Consider the following 21,031-nt stretch of genomic DNA (forward strand, 5'->3'; position numbering starts at 1 on the left):
AGAGTGATGCTCATAACATTTCATCAACACGTTTATTTAAGTATTTAAACGTGATATAGTAGAAAATTTTTAATCGATGATTGTTGAATTCTTAAAATATATATAGATGTTACTAGTTATATATTTTTTTAATAGATTTTTTTAAATATATATATATATATATATATATTTTAGACAAAATATATTTAGGTCATTAATTTAGTTCGACCTCTCTTATCTCGTGAGCCAAACGCATCCTAACATTATCTCTGCTTTTGCATTGGACTTTTTTCACATCAGCTGTGGTCTCAAAAGGGTGGGCACAACCTTTACACCCTGTGCCCTTGATAAAATGGACCCCAAAAAAAAAGAGAGAAAGAAAAACAGAGTGAGAGAGAGAGAAGAGGAAAAGATTGAAGATGTCAGAAGTATTAACTAAAAAATGGATCACTTTTGCTTGTGGGATTCTTTTTTCAAACCTTAATTTGTACGACCCATGTATTAAGCAAGGCAGAGATTCCCTTTCCTATGTGTTCACTGTTTTTTATATAACTCATTTTCCTACTTTCTCGGCACAGATTAGGTTGTTTATGTTGGACTGCACCAGCTATAACCTAGTGTCTTAATCGACAAGGCAACGACCCTTCGTGCCTACAAAAATTAGTTTCTTGCCTTTTTCCTTGCCCATTTTCTAGGAAACCAAACACAGATTCGTTAGGATACCCAAAGATTTTACCATTTTACATTGAGTAGTACTAGAATAATGGAAGTGTTTGACTAGGGTTATTATCCGAATCATTCCCATGTTTAATTTATCATTTCAAGAGACATCATGAGCAAAAAAAATTCTTTCTCATTTATCTGTTATGCTCGTGAATCCGACTGATCTGTACATATCAAATAATTTCTTTTAAATATGAGCTAAAAGCAACTTAATCAAACTTAACAATTCAAATTGTAGATAATAAGACTAGAGACATTTAAAATTTTCTTTTTTAACTCTTTAATTTAAACTCTCCTAACTTTAAGCTAGCTAGTGATTCAGTGAAAGAGGATTGACTAATTCTAATAAACCTCTATGAACGTCTGTATCCTCTAAGCCTGATATGCAAAAACTAAGTTATGAGTATTTCTTTAAATCTGACCAATGAAACAAATGCATTCTAAAAATCTTTCTTAACTTATAAACTATATAACTTGTTTGGTTTGGTAACCAAAATATCAAAAGAGAACGTGAATGATTTATTAGTTCCATTTCATTCAATCTCGACCAGGAAAAAAAAATTCACAATGTGAACAATTAAGATACAACAATCGAAATTATATTACTAAATAAAGTAATTAATCAAGTTCATTTTTACTCGTGAAAATAAATTAACAAACAAATAAATAAAAGAATCCTGTCTTCAATCTCTCCACCTTCATATATATAATCTCCTTTTACAAAACTTCACACTTAAAAATCAAAAAGAAAAACAAAACACTGACCAATTAATTTTAAGAAGTTCATCGATCACGAATGGAAGAAGATGAAGCCGATTCATCGCTACTCTCAAAGCTATTCCCCCGGCGGTAGTACCGTAGCTCCAAAGATATCTGCCTCTCCAGCCGCAGCTGCCGGTAGAAATTAGCTATGAACATATCCGCCTTCCGATCGACATCTCCGTCCGACGAGGAAAAAGAAGATCCGCCGGCGGAAGCGTAGCTCCTGGCCCGTTCAAGACGGCGCTGCCGCACTGAGCCGTCGCGCTCTTCGTCGTCTTCCTCCGTACACACCCTCAAACCCTCCTTGCGGTCGTCGAAGCTCAGCCGGCGGCGCGGTTTGTGCCGGGCGACGCCGCCCAATATCGACGATAGGTGCAGCCGGCCGACGTCGAAGCTCAGAAGGAAGCGTATCTTCTTCACCGTCCTTTTCAGGTGGCCGAGCAGCGACCAACTCCCGTCCTCACCCATGAATTTCTCCTTCGATTTAGATATCAGAAACGAAAATTAATTGTTAGGTGTAAAAGTGAGATTATATAGAAAGTGTGAGAGAAGAGAGAGAATACAGAATTGTAGAGAGCGAAAATTGCCAGAGAAGATAATCGGCTTTGTGAAGCGTGTGAAACTTGATTGCTGTCAAGATATAACGCGTCGTGGTAGAGTGACGGGGCTGTTTATTTGGATGAACGTGACGCTGTTACTTGTGGTGTCTGAACCGTGTGTTCTGATTGGTCGGTGAGCTTAGGGGATCGAAAGGCTGCTGAGCTGGCATTGTTTGACGTGGACTACTTCTACTTGCTGTGAGGAATACTTGCTGGTAAAGTTGTCACCTCTTTGGGAGTTTTGTTGTTGCGGCGTAACGAAATAAACAATATTACAAAAATAATTTTTTTAAGAAAGTATTTATACCTTTTTGACAAAATATTTTTATTTTTATTCTTGTAAAATGATTTTATGAAAGTATTAAATAAAATAATATAGATTAAGAAATCTTCCTGCTAAATAAATATATAAATAATAAATAAAAATATATTTTATATTTCTAGTACAAAATACACATATTTATATTTAGCAAGATTAACTGATTAATAATTATTTCAAATAAGACTTATTTACCAAAAAAAAAATTAAAAGAAACACTTCTTAACATCTCATTTTTATTAATTTTTCATATTTATTTATTTTACTTGAAAGTTATGCGCGTTCCATGTTTATTTGCTTTAAAGTTAGGAGCAAAATAGTATTTTTAGTGAGAACAAATTCTTAATTTATCAAAACTCTTTTATATGTTAAAATTTAATCAAGAGTAATTGTTACTATTCACGATATGTGGATCCAGAATGTACCTGTATATATGAATAAATATAGAATTGTTTTAAACTATCGCTTGTCTGTGTTAGATGCTCTTAAATTGCTTTACTTCTATATCTTAATATATAAAACTCACTTTTTCAATTATGTTTTTTTTTTATTACATAAGAATTCCAGTTACCAACGAGCCATTCGGACCCCCTAATGCGGTACCAAACTTACGGATCACTTTTTCAATTATCTTTTTGATCTTTATCAAACTCATCAATTACAAGATGTTATATTAATGTTTGGGCTCACTTTAGACCCACTGAAATGCTATAGGACTCACGCTGAATAATGTCTTTCGTTTGTTTAATTAAAATAGTGTGTTACCGATATTACTAGAATCCACATAATCACGAAAGTATACCTCTTAATTATATGCCATCAGTTAACTTAATATTTTATGATTGGTGGGTTTCAAATCTTATTTATAGAAACCCTTCCTTCCTCGTAAGTTTTCGTCAAGATTAATGTATTTTTGATCTTCTAGATGGATGGTGATGCTAAATCTTGTTCCATACAGACACAAGAATGGTCAGAGTCTGACCAAAGCTGGCTGTGACCTGTTTGAAGAGGTCACTCTCTAATGTATTGGAGCACCTGTGTGCATACGGCATCTACTCCTTAAATACTTAGCCTGAAGTAGCCTTTGTTGTCAACATTAAGCTAGGGTTTCTTAGATTTTAGATGTCCCTTTAAGATAGCCCTACATGTTTTCTTGGAAGATGATCTTTGCTTTTCTTCAACTTATCCTTGGCCCATGTATGATGTGATTTTTGTTTTTCAAAATTGTTATTACATACATCAATACTCTAAAATGTCTCTGTAAATTTATCGAGTAAGGTTTTTAAGAAATATTTCAGTGGTAAAGTATTTTCATATTAGAAGTTTTAGATTCAAATAATGAGAAGAATCGAAAAAGATTTTAGGGTCCATTTGAATTAACGATTTGGATAGAAGAAAGGGAAGAAAAAAAAAAAGAAAATAAGTAGGAAAATTAATTTTTCCAATTGAAGGGCAAAGGAAGAGTGCCGGTGTAGAGATAGCAAAGAGAAAGACCGCTCGTTTTATTTCTGAATTCAAAAATTACTTTTTAATTAATTTATAACTTTTAAAAAATTGGGGAAAATAGTAGAAAAATTAAGAAAAAATAGGAAATTTTAAAAATAGAAAAATAAATAAATAAAAATTTTTTAGTTATTTTTTACTTAGGGAACTAAAAAAAGTGAAAAAATAAAAATAAAAACACCAAAAAAAAGTAAAATGAAGAATTTTTTTTTAAATCCTAGAAAATTGCAAAAAAAATCTTGAAACTTTTTTGAAAATTTAGGAAGGTTTTAAAGATCTTTTTTTTTTTTTTTTGCTTAAATTTGATGAATTTTTATAATCATTTTATATGTTTATTATTTGGATAAATTTTATTTTGTGTGTGTGCGCCTCCCGATGATAAATAAAGGGTAAAGAGGTGATTCAAACCTCACTTATATAAGTTCTAAGTAGGGTTTATCTAATAAGATCCCCTTCTTTGGAGGTCTTATTAGACAGTCCTAAATTGCACTAGATTTAACATTTTCTTTTAAAATTTTAATGTTATTGGTTTGTTTAAGAGTTAACTAAAGAGTTTTTTATTTAATTTGAGATAATTCATAGTTAATTAAGTAATGTTTATAGAACAGGTGTAGGAAATGTTAATACCTTCTCTTTGCATAATTGTACCTCCAATCCCAACTTTAGTAAAAACAGACCAACACTATTAGTTTATTGACCTTAGGATTAGCTTAGAGACCAATCAACAAGTAAAAATTAGATGAACTAACCGCACCTAAAAAAAATAATAGGCTAGTGACGACTTTATCGAACCATTATTCTCATCTCCCCTCGCTTTTCTAGACCCTTCTCCATAATATTACGACACTATTTATATCCCTTCATTAGCTCTATTACTATCTTTTAGGTTTTATTCATATTCCTCTATTCAGGGAATCGCTTGATCTGCATACTTGATCCATTTTATTTATACTGATTTGTCTAATTAGAAAACGTGTACGGCACCAATGTAGAGATTGTAGGACAACACGCAAATAAATAAATAGATAAAACAAAAAACTCAGGAGCCTATTTGTTATTATAATAAAAAAAATATATATGTATGAATAAAATTAAAAACAAAACCAAAAAATTGAAAATTGAAAATTGAATACTAACATGTTTAGTTAATATTTATTAAAAATCTGCACTAATCTTCAATTTTATCCTTTAATTAAACTGAAACTTAAATATAATTAAAATAATTAAAAAACAAATGAATACAGATTTATAAATATTATAAAAATGTACAAATGTATTATAATCATTTGTTTAATCATAATATTTTTAAATTCATCTTTATTATTACAAAAGTAATCTTATTGGACATGACAAATTGAAGAGATATCGTTTTAATGGCATATTATTGAATTTTAGAATTATTTTTAAAATATAATTTAAATTTGTATGGTCATTTTATTTTAGTAATAATTAAAAATTGTTCATAAAATGAATAATTTAAGTGGCGTAAGTGAATCTTAAGTAGTAGTAGTAGACATGTCACTACAATTATTGAAAAACATGAAATTGAATTTTAAGTTTTTTTCATTACCATTGCCTGTTTCTTTTTTACTACAATAATAATAATAATAATAATAATAATAATAATAATAATAAATAAACAGCCCTAAAAGAGGCACAATGCAAGCTGGCTCACAGCACAATGGTACCTGTTTCCACCTTTCCTAATAAACAGTGCCAAACGTCTCATTTAGAATTTTAGGGAAAAAAATAAAAATAAATAAATAAATAACCACTGTATTTGAAACCATGTTGATGAATGCTTGCCATCAGATTTCAAAGACTGAAAATACATGATACAATGGTTCCTCTGCTGTGCGACAAAATGGATGACCAAGTCATCATTAGTATGAAAAAATTTTCTGGCTATCAGGCCTCATAATGCCAGATTAAAGACCAATTTCCAAAATAAACATTAAAGATAATTGAAGCCACAAAACTAGAAACAACATCCAAAGGGAAAATATTTGAGGCTCCGACTCAAGAGTTAACCGCCAAGTGCTCTCTCTCATCAACATACAAGTTTTCTTCTGCGATTCTGGCAGCTTCCTTGTCAGTTGCTTCGATTTCTGCTCTTTCTTCCTCGCCCTGCTTCTGTTTGCTCAACCCACCATACATCTGTCTCCTGACCTCCCTCCGGGCTGCTCTCTGAGCTAGTTTCATTTCTTTAAACTCTTCTTCAAACTTGACTTCATCCTCCGGTGAGAAGAAAGCAACCTCCATATCCCCAAGCTCTTCGTACATCTTCTCAATCTTTGCTTTCCAGAAGAGGCCCATTTCTGTGTCCATCTTGTGGTAGGGCGTCTTCAGAAGGTACTCGTCAATCCCACCTGCCTTGTCTATGCATCGGAGGGCATGGGTGGTTACCTTGACACGAATATGGCGGTCTAGAATGTAACTGAAAAGGCGCTTCTCCTGTACATTTGGCTTCCATGACCTTCTGCTCCTATAACCTCACAAGAAAAGTCATTGAAAATAGTTTACTTGCATTTTTCATAAATTTGTATCATAAATCTCAAATTTCAGCGGCAAACTCAGTCTGCAGTAACTTATCCTAGATTGCATGAATGAGCACATCAGCACCTGGGCTCCGTGAATGTGTTTGTGTGGGAGAAAGGGAGTACAGGACAGAGAAAGAGAGGGCTCAATGCATTAAACTCACTGTTACAGGCATGTATAGGAATATGAAAGGCAGAGTGTAAGAAACCTGATGCTTCATGAGTGGCAACCTCAATATGGGATATATATTGCACAAGCACAAAGCAGGACGATTAGTCACATATCAGTATTTGCTGATCCTGGTACGAAGTTAGCTATGATATATACAAAATCACCTACCATAAGGCATTTGACTATGTTTTTAAGGTCGGAATCCTACCTTAAATCCCTGGGCAATTTTTGGGATGTAGAATTATAAGATTCTACAAAATAGGAAAATACCATTTAAAAACATAAAAATTGTCAACCTAGCGTTTTAAGGATTTGAACTTTGAAGCAACTGTAAAATATTAAAACAGGATAAACTTTAGGAAATGAAATTATTCTTTCATTGATGTTTTTTAATTACACATCTAAATTTCATGGACTTCATTTAAAAAAAAAAAATCATATAACTAGCCCCATGCAGTGAGACTTATGGCTTTGCGCATCTTATGGTAGAAGTTATATCAAATCAACAAAGACATAAAGTTATCCTACATGATGCTTGACATTTAAAGAGAAAAACAGATAAAATATAAGGAAACTAGAGAAGAAAGAAGAATTGATATTTATGGGGGTGGGAGAGAGGAAGAGGAGAGAGGAACTGAAGTAGAAAATGGAAAAATTAGCTTTGATACAAGATAGTTGAAATTGACTGGACCTAAGACACAAATTGTTAACTCAAAAAACATTGGGTATTGATCCAATACTTAGCTTTCATAATGGGTTACTGAGTTGAGTATGCCAGCCATTACATCGAGATTATTAAATGTAGCGGCAATGGAAATGAGTCCTCACTTTCTCATTTTGGAATTTCTGCCCCACTTGATTTTTCCTATTTTCTCCCCTCCTTTTTCCAAACCTCTCCAAATCCAATGGTTTAATTCTGTTTTTCAATTTTATTAATGAGTAAATTTCTAATACAAATTGAAGAGTTGACATTAGATTGCTATAGACAGCTCACTCAACATGTGGATTTTATGTTTAAATGAAAGTAAGTTTTTCATGTCATCCCAAATCATGTGGTGTTCTACTTCAAAAAGAAATTGAAGTTATTCCCACTTTTGATATTGGTTTGACAAACTAGGAAATTCCAACACATCACATGTGATACTGGACACTCTTGGAAAGCTTAACAAAGCTAACTCAGCCTAACCCAATCAAACCAAGCAGCGATAACAACAACAACAACAAAAAGGAGAAAACGTAAGAACTCAAGAGCCCATGAGTAAGGACACTCCTATTGTTCAATATGCTTGAATGGAAACAAATGAGTTCCCTACCTCCTATTTATACAACAAGAGATCCTTCAACCAATGACAGAGACTTATTTGATCAAACCATTTTAATGAGCATCTAAAAGTCTCCCTCCATGAAATATCTATAACCACATATGCACAATTATCTATCCTTCTACAACCACCAAGAGTCATGTAGAAGAGTCGGCAGAAGAGAAGATCCACGTAGGCATCGACATAATGCCAACATAAGCATCTTTGGCACCTCGTAAGCAATGAGTTGTTAGGTTGAGACATTTTCCCCCACCTATTTGGTTGATGTCCTCATCAGTAGCTTCTTGGAACTTGACTATCTCATTCTTGATTTACCACCAGCCTTCATGTTCGCAAGTTGCTTCACTGGTCATCCCTTCCACTTCAGCAAGTATTGCACGTATAATCTCCAGCCAAGGAATGACCTGATGAGCAATGATACAATCCATTTTCTTGTCGTGAGTAGTTATAGAAGTGGAAACCCACTTTGAACACCCTCAGTGTGGGTATTTGTGTTCACATGACAGGTTTTGAGTAGGCTCACATGGAAAATTGGATGGATCCTTTAGTTTGCAAGTAGCTTCACTTGTAGGTCACCTTGCGAACTCATCGGATGATGTAGGACAAGCAAGACCTTGGGAAGATCTTTGTTGGAGAATAATTAAAAAGAACTGGGTCAAGAAATTGCTGGGTTCAGTAAGTTGTTAATTTAGGGTTCAGCAAATGAGTTTTTTTTTTGTTGGGGGGGGGGGGGGGGGTGCTTGTTTGTAATATTTATGTACTTTAGGGGTATGTTTGTAATTTCATCTAGTTTTGGGGTATATGCAATTTCTTGTGTTAGGGGCTTTCTTATAATAGTGTGTGAAAGCCATATTGTAGGTGGTGGTTGAATTTGAATTAGAAGTGAACATGAGTTGTATCTCCTCTCACCTCTCTTCCCCTACTCTCTTCAATTTCTTCTTCTCTCTCCCATGGCTGCAGATCATTGAAGCTGCCCCTGCATCATCAGATGATCAGGGAAAGGAATGTTATACCTCCTCAACAACCCACTTGTGCAACTTCTTCAATGCTCTAGCTCGGTACAGAAGGTGTTTCATCAGGACAAGGTCTCCTTGAAACTGTGTCATTGATTCCTCTTCACCATCTTCTTTATCATCTAGTCGTATAATGATTAAGCCATATCATTCTGTTAGTGTCGCCCCATGGCAAACGTGTAAGATGTTGGACTCTGCCCATACAACCCGAAGTAATCATGTCAGTTATCAAAGGTTGTTTCTCCACATTTAGCTTGAAAGGGTTCCAATGTGTAACTCGTTACTCAATAAATTATAGGAGAATGAGCTGAGTCAAACAACTTTGCTAGAACCTTTTGGTTGGCACTCACATAGTGCCTCAAGTATAGCTCCAACGAAGCATTCACCCTTTCAGTTTGGCCATCGGTTTGCAGATGAAAGCTTGTTGAAAAGATGAGATTCAAAATAGGAACTCCCAATATTTAACTACATGCCAAAAGAGTAGATGAGCCGCTTCTTCTGCCAGACAATCATTGAGTGGTGGTATGAACACCCCATTCGGAGAATCTATCTGCCACTGCCATGATGGCACCATACTCTTCAGAATTGGGTAAGCAAGCAATGAAATCTGTGAAAATGCTTTCCCAAGGCCATTCGCATATAGCTAAAGGCTCCAACAACCTAGTGGATCAGTTTTGATCCAACTTGTCATGTTAACACAAGACAAGTGCAGATGTAAAGCTCCATGTCATCCAACATATGTTGCCAACAGTAAGAATGCTTCAAAAGAGCAGGAATGAAGAATCTATGAACGTCCAGCCCATTTGGAGTCATGAGGTTCCTTAAAGATTTCCTTCCTGAAGTTCCACTACTTTGGCACATAGATGTGACTCCCTTCAATGAAAAGTGAACCATCTTCCAGCCACTTCCATCTTTGACTAGAGGATCATTCTTTAACCCCTCCTTAGATGCTTTGAGGTCTACTAACAGATTCAAGCTCAGCCTTCCGACATATTGCATCCACCACCGAGTTATCATTGAGCCTTGTATTTGAGCATATAGTCAAATACTACCAAGAAGTCTTGCCATCATGCTTGCTTTAGGTAGAGCTTCTTTAGAGCAAGCAGCCAGTGGCCACACTGTGAGTCAAAATATTGTCCCTAACACTGGGTTCCTCTATGATGATGGCCTTCTTGGGTGCTTCTAAGGCCATGCTGCATTGATTACCCCACTGCCACACAATTCTTCTTGAATATGTCCAACCAGGGTGCAGCCAAAGTAGAATATCCTTCATAAGCTGCCAAAGTGCTAATATTAATTCACCAAGCCAAGAAAAGATCTCCACTCAATCACCTTCATAGGTGGCTCCCCTTCTTGGGTTGCCTACACCTTGGCCTCTTGCATCTGCAGCTTCCTGCCTACTTATTATGTGCTGCAAGAGGGAAGGCGAAAATGTAACCTTGTCACAACCAAAGACGCACTTCTCCTTCACCTAGATCACTCTCCCTCAGCAATTGGAAGACTTGCTTTAGGTTCTCTGCATGTTCTTCAATGTCTTGCTTGGACCACAACAGATCTACCCAAGAAACACTAGAATACTCATGAATAAAATGTGCAAAAAGTAACAACCATTTGTAAAACCAAAGGGCATAACCAAGAACTCATAAGAGCCATCCCTGATACACAAGTAGTTTTATGTACCTCCCCTTCAGCAATCCTCACTTAGTAGCATAGTGGTCAAAGGTACAAGGCACACTGACGCGCAGAGTATATTTGGAACCTAGGCATGAAGCACAAGGCAAAGGTGCATGCCTCATCAAAGGCATACATTACTAAAACTGAAAGTCAACTCCCCTATATAATGGATTCTTGATTCATAAACACAATGGCACTAATATTTGAATGTTAAATACCAAAATATTCAATATTAGAACATAAATGAATATTATAGTACAAATTTTCAATAATATGCAATGTCATAAAGTCCTAAAAAAAGGAGCCCCCCCCCCCCCCTCCCCCCCCCCCCAAAAAAAAAAACCCAAACATCAGAGCAGCTCTGACCAAGAAATTCAGAAAAAAGCGCTGTGTCTTCATGCCAGAAACTCTAGATAAAAGAAAAAGTAATGCCAAACAAAAGAAGTGCTACCAGCAGAGTTTCCAAATAAAACAGAAACAAATGAAAAGAAAAAGAATATAGGCTCAGAGCAGCTCTGATCGAGATCTTCTGAGCAGTTCAGAAGAAGAAGAAAGAAGAAAAGATGACAACTAAGAGAAACCTAGCAAAAATTTCAGGAAAATGTAGCAGAAATACCAAAGAGGCAGAAAAAGGGGGAAAAAAGTCAATATGGGGGTTCAGAGCTATGGCTGAGAGCAACAGCACAGACCAGAGGAAGAGGAAGAAGAAGAACAGCAGAAAACAGAAGAAAAGACGACTGCTGAGAGCAGTAGAGCACAAATTTCAGGAAAAAGTAGCAGAAATTCCAAAATAACATTTGAAAAGAAAAAAGGAAAAAAAAAAATCTGAAGGGTAGTCACAGCAGCTCTGGTTGAGAGCAGCAGAATATCTAATTTTGGCCGATCAAGAAGAAGAAGAAGAAGGAAATGAGAGTTGACCCTCAATCAAACTTTGAGAGTTAGCATTGGGAATCTAGGATTGGTCTTTGATTGCAGCTGGCATGCGCAGGGCTTGATTTTTTTGCAAGAGAATGCTGAGTTGCAGAGAGTTGAGAGGCATTAAATGCATGATAAAAGAAGATATTATTCAGTGCTTTTCATCATTTCTTATAATCATAAAAAACAAATCAGATGGATAAGATTAAAAGATTTTTTTTTTTGGAGGGGGGTTAAGGTAAACATGCATGAGGCACACCTCGCCCTTACAGCACCTCAGTGCTCTCTTGAAGGCACCTTCAGACCTCTATGAGCACAAGTCTCATCACCCCATTGCACCTCATGCCTAGGCTCACCTCAGGCATGAGGCACACCTTTTGACTGGCTATGCTCAGTAGTAACCCAGCACAAGTCCAACTTGGTGAACCATCATGCGTCTCCAAGGTGGTCAAACAAATCAAAGATCACGTAGATGTGATATTTTTTTTTCAATATGATCTTATTAAGCATCCTATATTTGATACATAAGCAAAGCAAACCATCATGCTTCCTCTGAAAGAGAATGAGCCCATCATAGGGGGCTATTCATCGCTGAATGTATGCTACCCGGTAGCATACTGGGCAAAGATCTAATAAGAATAGACCATCCATCCCCCCAAAACCCTTGTGTTCTTTCCCATGTAAGATATAGGTTTACATTGGAGATCTATTATCTCCCATGTAATATTCCAAAAAATCATTTTTTATAGAAAAAAAAAATTATTTCCACTATCTTATTTCATCACTGTCGTTATTTGAAACGGCCTTCTTCAACAAGAGCAAAGTTAGCTCAGTGGTAAGTGCCCTTGCTCTCCCATAGTCTAGGATGGAAAGACATGCTGAGGAGGTAACTCTGTTGATGATGCCTGGTCCTTTGGAAAGGAGATATGAACATCTCCATTTTTCATAGTTGTGTAGACCGGATCATGGAGGATGATAGGCTTCGGGATCTGGTGAAGCTGCTCATACTTGGTCACCCAAGATTCTGGAAGAAGCTTCAGGAGTTCTTCTCTTGGTAGTTATCTTGGGATGTGGACCTGGCTCAGAGAAGTATCATAATTGGGTTCAACTCATCTTACACATAGGATTTTGCCCTCCCATGAGGCCTAAAATAAAAAAGAAGCCTTCCGCCTTCTTCTTGGCTCCATGTATTCTCTAAATTATAGACTCACTAAGGGTTGCGAATCGTTTTTTTCTATTTTTTGTTTTCATTTCTGTACAATGAAGAAACATATTATGAAAACACATTTGTTTACATTACTAGCTTTTTGACTTTGTTGTCGGTTTTCAGCTATATTAAAAAAAAGTGAAAACCATAATTTATAGTTTTTAGTTGTTTTGGTAACCTATTTCCACAATACTTTGCTATCCAAAATTAACTTTTTTTTTTATTAAATTATTCATTTCACACACAATTCTGAGTTAAAAATAAAATAAAATGACCATGTAAATTCAAAATATGATAAAATAAAATACGAATAAAATTTCTAAAATTTAAAGAAAATAGTAAAAACCATTTAAAAAATATTTTTACCATTTTTCTATTTTCTTGTACAATAAAATTGTTCTAGTAAAGTGAATTTTCAAATATTATGATTAAGTAAATAACTGTAAATTTGTCATAATTTTTATTCTTATTATAATATTTTAAATTTGTATTCTTTTTCTGTATTTTATTATTTTAATCCTACTTTTAATTGTTATTTGATTTACGGACAAAAATGAGCATTTGCTTCAATCAAGTTTTTAGTTTGTTTTGATTTTAGAAATATTAATGAAACAGGTTGCAAGTTCTTTGTTTTTAGTTTTTGTTTATGGCTTTTAGTTTTTGGTTTTGGTTTTCATTTTCATAATTTTTTATAGTGATACCAAACAGCTCCCAATTTGTTTCCAATTCCACAAATGTCATATGTTCAAGAAAAAAAAATAATCTTCCCACAATTCATTGTAGGTCAAATATTACATGATGCTACGTTGTTTTCTCATTTAGTACTTTGATGTCTTTATTTTTTAGGCATTCTTGAAAGATCTTTCAAGTACATTAAGACAAGCATGACATTTAGTAAACATTAACGTTAAAGGTGGCCAATGAAAGTCGTCCACCTTAAGCCTTAACCACAAAGCAAAATGAACTGGTAAGTAGCAAAAGAGAAGCAAGAACAGAAAAAAAAAACTAAGAAACTCAGATTCCCCACCAACCCTATGATCAAATCGCAAAAAATCACAATACAAGCCAATTTATAAAGTTCTCATTTTGACTTTTGGTAATGAGTGAGCATAATTTTTTTTTTTTCAAAAATTGCAAAAAATTCACTCTTATAATTTTTATTCATCAAATTCACAACTATGGAGTATTTTTAATGCTTAGGAGAGTAGTGCAATACTCTTAGCAAAGGAAAAGAATGAAATAATAATAATAATAATAATAATAATAATAATAATAATATTGCAATGCTACTAAGGGTATTAAGCTTCCTTTGGCCACTTCATAGCTTTTAAAAGGGAACTTTTAAAAAGGAGTTGATTGAGATAGTTGTAAAAATAGTTTGCCCCCAGTGATAATGGATTTTTTTTTTATAACAAAAGAAAGTATATTAGATAGAAAGAATAGAGGGTACAAAGTGAAAATGGGAATTTGCCAAACAAAAAGGAAAAAAGTAAAGATAAATAAAAATAAAATAAAAACACTAGATCCCCAAAAAATACTAAACAAAATTAACAAAGAAAACCCCTTTTCAAACCATTTCCATCGTAGTTTACTGAACTTCTCAAATTCACTAATTCTCTTCAACCCTTCATCTTCTGACTTTTGCCACCATCCAAACACACTTCATTTCCTCCAATATCGCTCAGCTTTAAATCCATTTTATCCAAAAGAATTTGGGCTTCTATATCCTCCTTTGAAACTTCCTCCAAACTTCCTCCACTGGTGTGGGCAAAATTCCATCCCTACACTGAAACTGATTTGCCAACCCATCATTATCAAAAATAGAAAAGCCCTCCAAACCTTCCAAAGGGGGCGGGTGAACGTAAGGTAAATCCCCCAACTCATTGCAGAAGACGCATACCCATATTTTTCTTGGACCTCATCCAAGAACAGCCCCCCAGCACAGTCAAAATTGCTATATCATCAAAATCTGAATCTTAAAAATCCCTCCAATTTTTCACCTCCTTACCTTATCTAAACTCATTAGAACCTCCAACATTCTTTTCTACTTGAGGAACTTCCACAATACTGAACTCACCCTTAGAGACTCTCCTTAGTACCTTTGTAGTTGACTCACTCTCTTTTCTTCGAATATCTTTTTCATTTCAGCACCCCAACAAGCTGCCTTTCAACGAGCATACACCTTTTTACCTTCAAATTTATCAATATAAAAACGACAATCAACATATTTCTCCCCCAACCCCGCTTCCTCCTTACTCTTTTCCTTAAAAACTTCTAAAACATCAACGGGCCCAAACGCAGTTGTATCGCCACACAGTGGGGCTAAGGCTTGGTTTTGTTGTTGTTGATGTAGAGGCTGAACCACATTTCCATTGCATAAGATAAATTATTCTCTTTCCCAATACTTCTCTTATGGGAATTCAAAGCACTCATTTGGGCCTGTCCATTATCCAGACCCAACAAAACAGATCTTGGGCCCTTAATTTCTGAATTATGAATCTGTTTATCCCTGAGACTTTTTTGTGGGAAGGCTATGATAGAAGACCCCATTTCTTCCTGTCCTGAACAATGAACCCCTTCAAATAGTTGGCCCAGTTTAGTTAAAAACAAGATACCACCTTTTTCAATTACTTGGGCCAAGTCAAAAAAGAGAAACATGCAACCTGGCCCAAAACTCTTCACTGCCTCCTCCCCATATGCAATCCTAGCCAACTCTCTGATCATCCCAGCTCCATCAGAAACCCTCTCCACCTCTCTGATTTACACTTCTCCACCGGAAACCTTATCAGCCTTCTTGCACCTGCTGATCGAAGTCTGATCGGTGATGGCCCTTGATTCATTCAGATGCAACTCGTCTCCACACCGACAACACAGCTCTTGCTTCCTAACCTTCAGATCTTGCTTCGTAGAATGTACATGACTACCGAAATCTTCCCTACATGAGTTTTGCCTTCCGAAACCACCTGGGTCCACAATCTACATTGTGAAGAATTATCAGCACGTACACTCCCAGGTTCCTCAAAATATCCTTCGCTAACTCGCAGAAGACACTCATGAAATTTCGCCAACCATCACTGTTCTTACCCTGAGGAATAAAGACTGAAACCTCTTCCCTTTCCATCCCAACCTTTAACTCCAGAAACTTTCCTACCTGCGTCCATTTAATCAAAATCCAAATCTTCATAATACCCAACCAAACAGATCAAAACCCTCTTTGCAATCAACTGAACTTAGGTATACCATCAGCAAACCAAGATACAACCTCCCTAGAAAATTGAACCCACTTGCTACGAGAAACATTCTTCTCAACCACAAAGCAAAGACTCGATCACACCGGCCTTATCTAATTGCAGATTGAAAAATTTACCTTCAATCTAGAACAATTGCTTCAGCATCGGCTAACGCAGGAACTGTTGGTATTACCATAATAATGTTAGATGTTTCAAATTAAAAATTTATATATTTAATAAATATTACATAATAGTAGTCATTTTTTATTTTAATCATGTATACGTTAAATTTAATTTGTTAATTTGAACGTTTTTAAAATATTAACTTCTACTTTTTAATGGTTTCATATTTATGATGCTGGAACTTATACTTGAGTTTACCTAAACTGTGAACCAACTTCATTTCAAGATACATTTTTCTTCTTCGAGATAACTTTATCTTCTACACTTTCTTGAGATTTATATTTTGTTGGGTAACTAAATGACATTACATCTCCTAAAGCTTTGGTGTTTGTGAGTGCACACAAAACCAAACCAGCTGAGTAATCCTAGAGGCCATGCGCACAGTAACTATATGCACTGAGAAATGTTCTCCGTAGGCACGAAATCAGCTTTAAGGACAATGGTCCTTCCACGCCTCAACTTCTAATAAGTATTTGTGTTTTTTCTTTTAATATTAATTTTATTAGTAAATATTTTTCCTTCTATTATATTTCCAATAGGAACTCCCATGGCATCGAACACACAAAAGTGGGTGAGAAGTTTGCACGCGAAAGAGAGAGAGATAAACATCTAAAAGGAGATATGTTTTTCCACTCTTCTGAAAGGGAGTTGTTAAAAAGAAAGAGGTGATTGTGTGTATGTGGTAAAAAAGTTGTAAGGTTCCTAAAAATATTAAAAATAACTAAAATATATATCAAAATTTTTTAATAAAATGTAACTAATAGATAGATAGTTTTGCAATATTGAAAAAAAAAAGAAAAAGAAAAAAAAAAAAGAAAAGGATGCTCATGGAATAGAATAATTTAATCGAGAAAAGGTAGCTTAGCCATTAATAGCTTCAAATCCATAACTTTCAAAAGCTCCCCAAAAGAGCCAAAAGTTGATATTTTAAAAGATGGAAAAAGTTATTTGCCAAACACATTATACCTAGCTTTTACCTTAAAAAGAAAAAGTCGAGCCAAAACAAGGGGGCCAGAGTCACCTTTAGACAATTTCCTTGCAACAAAACAACATAAGAAAACCTATTCAAGAATAGGTGTAAGATATGGACGACCTCTTTTCCCCTTTTTGTGCAGGGCAAGGAGGGGTAGGGTGAAAAAGCATCATAACCTTGACAAAAGCACACTACCTTGGGCCAAAGGTTAGCTAGATAACTTTCTTCTTTGCAACATACGCACAAATATGCAATTCCAAGCGCCAGCATACACAATGGAAGCTTAATAACTCCCTTTGAATTTATTAGCAAACATTTGTAAACATGCAAAGGAACTTTCCTCGGTAATTAAAAGGGCATCAGCTCAAAAAAGCACCCCTAAGGCTTTAGGACATGGTTTAACAACCAAAAGCATATGGAAGATCCAAACCAAAACATCTAGTGGAATTCAACTAAGACTTGCTTTAAAATTAGCCTTTCACCTCTTCCAACAACCAAGACTAAGGTTACATTTGGTTCATAGAATGTCCATTCCTAGGAATAGAACACATAATATAAGGATTTGATGGGCTACAAAAGAAGACGTGTAGTTATCATAAATCAAATGATAAAGAAATTTTTTTTATGAATCCATAACATGGAACAGACAAGGGATGACTCATATTTCACCATAGATATTTCTATTTCTACCCATTCTATGTTTGATAGAATGACAAAAGCTTTTGTGTGAGTGACTATTTTTCTATCCATTCCTATCTTATTCCATTCGATTCTTAGGAATAGACAAATTAAATGCTACTAAACAACTAACACTCAAAATTCAGTTGATCTTCAATTCAGTCCTCATTTTTTTCATTTTCAACTCATTTTGAGCATTCTTATCAAAAGCAATGAACAAAAAAAATATCCAAAGTCACTAAGCTTTCAACATCTTCAAAAAAATCTCCTCCTTATCCACCCCGCCCCAACACCCCTCCTTCCTGACCCAAAAAATTGGACACCCATTTCTTAGAAGATCAATAACCCACTTACACCAAGAAACTAAGAATATTTATCGAAATCATACTTTGCATATAGTTTTTTTGGATAGAAAAAAAAATTATAAAGAAAGAAGAATGTACAAAAAGGATGAGGAATCCTCGAAAGACCAAAAAAAAAAAAAAATGAAGAAAGAAGAAGGATACAAGAAGAAACCTAAGACTAAGACAAAAGAGCCAACCAATCATGTTGAATGTCAAAAAAAGTTGTCGGCCAGAGCACCCTGCAGTGAATGCCCAGATGGATGCAAGAAACACAATCTTGTCCCAACCCAACTCGATAGAAGATCCAAAATCTTGAAAAAAATCAGGCATTTCTCTCCAACCAAATAACCCAAATGACTGCTAAAATAAAACACCACCACAACATCATTACATTTACGTCTTTCCAAACCTTTAAAACCAATCATCAAGAAAACTTCTAAGAATAAGGACCCACCCAACATACTCACAAACCAAAATGCTTGTTCCTTATTCCAAAGCTTCTCCCATCATACATTGCATATTAATTTATAAGTGCTGCTTGACCAAATAAAAGAAAAAATTGAACAATTAATAGCACTTGCACATCAGCACAACCATAAAGAGGAATCACCATATTCATGTACAACAACTAGTCAACAGCAGGAGTATTATTAAGTATATTCCCAAGAAAAAGATTGATACAAGACAATATCATCTTAATAGAAGATACACTTGTTGGAGTTATTCACTAAGTTATCTGATCTTCTTGGAGATAAAACCAACACAAATGATAACCTTGTGGCATAGAATTTCATCCTAAAGCTATAGATTAAGGAAGATTCCCAATAGTATTCAAAAGTGAAAAAACTGACATGATGCTTCCATCATGGCCAACAATGTTTCTTTTCACTTCTTTGTGGTGGTTGGGTGTAAGGGGTGGCAATGCACTTTTAGCATGCTTCAGCTGCGATGAATAACACAACCTTACCCATTTCTCCACCAATAGTCTTGTGTTGAAAAATCATCTCTTAGTAACTTTATGACAACGCCATGGGTATCTTTATCATCTCAATACAAATTTGCTAGGAAAAGGAGTTTGAGATTTCAACTCTCATGCAGCCTTCAGGGATCGCACCTCACTATGAAAGTATGGATGTGGAAGATTAAAGGGCAAAACTCAAAGTCTACTACTTCTCCATAATATCGATGGATTCCTCCATCACTGGAAATCAAATATAACATCTTCAACCTTTCCATAAAGGGGACAGAATACATATAAATTGGACGACCTTGTCAATTTGTAGTTCTCAGGCAGCAATCTTCAGCTGGTATGTTTTGTCACTTCAAACTAAGACGACACTAAACACTTTCTTACTAACCAGACACGTAAATTTGGTGAGAATTAACCCAATTTGGTAATTAAAAAACTGTGACAGTCAAAAAAAATTCTATTGAAGCAGTTCCATGTACTCACCACTAACAAAGCTAACCCCGTTTGTCTCCGCAGCTAGGATAGAGATAATCGTAAATTTACAACTGTAAAGAAAAAACTATCTGGAAGCAGTTCTATGTACTCCTGGATGGGCTGACGAATTCAATTATAAAAGCAATCAATTCACAAGTTTCAGTGCGTCATACGTGATAATGAAAAATTGTCACCAAGTGAGAAGTGCAATCGATCTAGAAATTACACAGAGATGTTGTAGCCGGAACATGATTCTCTAGGAAGTTTGGGAGCTTTTGATCACGAAATTGGCTATAGTCTACAACTAGAAGTAGATACATGAAACTTAAAAAATCATGCATTTTACAATTTTTCCACCCCCAGCATCAACCACACACACAAAGAAGCATATACAAACACCGAGAGAGAGAGAGAGAGAGAGAGAGAGAGAGACTAACTTGTTGCCGCCATCTTCGCTGACGCGGTTGCCGAACTGAATGTGGCGGCCGGCGAAGAGGCCTCGCTTGGCTCTGCCCATCACCACCTTGCTATCCGGCACACACTTCTTGAGCGACTCTTTCACTCCTGGAGCCATGTTCTTTTCTCCCACCTTCCTCATTATTTTTTTAATCATCTCCTTTGATCTAAACGCCATTCTCTACCCCTCTCTGTATCTGCTTCGGATTCCCAGCTCCGGTTTTGAAGGGAGAGGAAACGGTGTACTCAAATCGGAGGAAAAAAAGGTTCACCAACGATAGCCGAGGCTGCAGTTCAGCTGTGCGCAGATAATCCAGAGGAAACAAATGGATTCTTTGTTAGGGTTTGGAAAGATTTCCCAGAGAAAGTTGGGTCCAGACCGCCAACAGCATTTTCTTGAGAAAATGTTTCACAATGAAATTGTACCACGCAGAAAAATGGGATTTGAAAGAAATACGAACAAGGGTAAAGGATTTTAAGATCATAAAAATTTCATAATTTTTTTTCTTTACAATTCACCCATTAATTTATAGTACTATTTTTTAATAATAATTTTTATTAACTGATCAGCTTCTTGATTAAAATATTTATTAACATCATTTACTGAATAGTCATTATAATATTGTAATATTGTAGAAATTATAAACTAAAAATTTCATATTAAAAGAACTTCAAGATCATATAGTTACTCCCATAGTTTCAAGAATTTTTTGACTCCATATTTTCACTTGCGCCTTATTTCCTAAGAATATTCATTTGCATTAATATGTTTCTTTTTTTGGTTAATCTTATACTATCATGTAAATCCAAACTATGACCGATTGAAATGGCTATATCCCAATCACATTCACTTACTTAGAGTACTTTATCATGCACCTTATAGCTCTCCATTGTATTATACTTTAAGTAGCTCTCCACTTATCTTGTGATTAGGGAATTGACAATAGTTTCTCTTAAAAGGATAAAAAAAAAAAAACATTTTATAAGACAATATGCAT

General features: G+C 35.2%; 2 protein-coding genes across 2 annotated transcripts; both read right to left on the minus strand.

The window, feature by feature from the left end:
- Positions 1 to 1,285: 1,285 nt before the first annotated feature.
- Positions 1,286 to 2,105, minus strand: LOC131150661 (uncharacterized). Its single transcript, XM_058101516.1, has 2 exons — positions 2,028 to 2,105; positions 1,286 to 1,941 (listed from the first exon to the last, which is right to left on the minus strand). Exon 2 carries the CDS (start codon positions 1,930 to 1,932, stop codon positions 1,486 to 1,488), a length of 447 nt encoding a protein of 148 aa, XP_057957499.1. The 5' UTR covers positions 1,933 to 1,941; positions 2,028 to 2,105; the 3' UTR covers positions 1,286 to 1,485.
- A 3,571-nt stretch (positions 2,106 to 5,676) lies between these two features.
- Positions 5,677 to 20,530, minus strand: LOC131150662 (uncharacterized). Its single transcript, XM_058101517.1, has 2 exons — positions 20,015 to 20,530; positions 5,677 to 6,370 (listed from the first exon to the last, which is right to left on the minus strand). The coding sequence occupies exons 1-2, from the start codon at positions 20,209 to 20,211 to the stop codon at positions 5,905 to 5,907; spliced, it is 663 nt and encodes a 220-aa protein (XP_057957500.1). The 5' UTR covers positions 20,212 to 20,530; the 3' UTR covers positions 5,677 to 5,904.
- Between the last annotated feature and the right edge of the window lie 501 nt (positions 20,531 to 21,031).

This window comes from Malania oleifera, chromosome 3 (assembly GCF_029873635.1).
Source record: "Malania oleifera isolate guangnan ecotype guangnan chromosome 3, ASM2987363v1, whole genome shotgun sequence".
NCBI classification, from domain to species: domain Eukaryota; kingdom Viridiplantae; phylum Streptophyta; class Magnoliopsida; order Santalales; family Ximeniaceae; genus Malania; species Malania oleifera.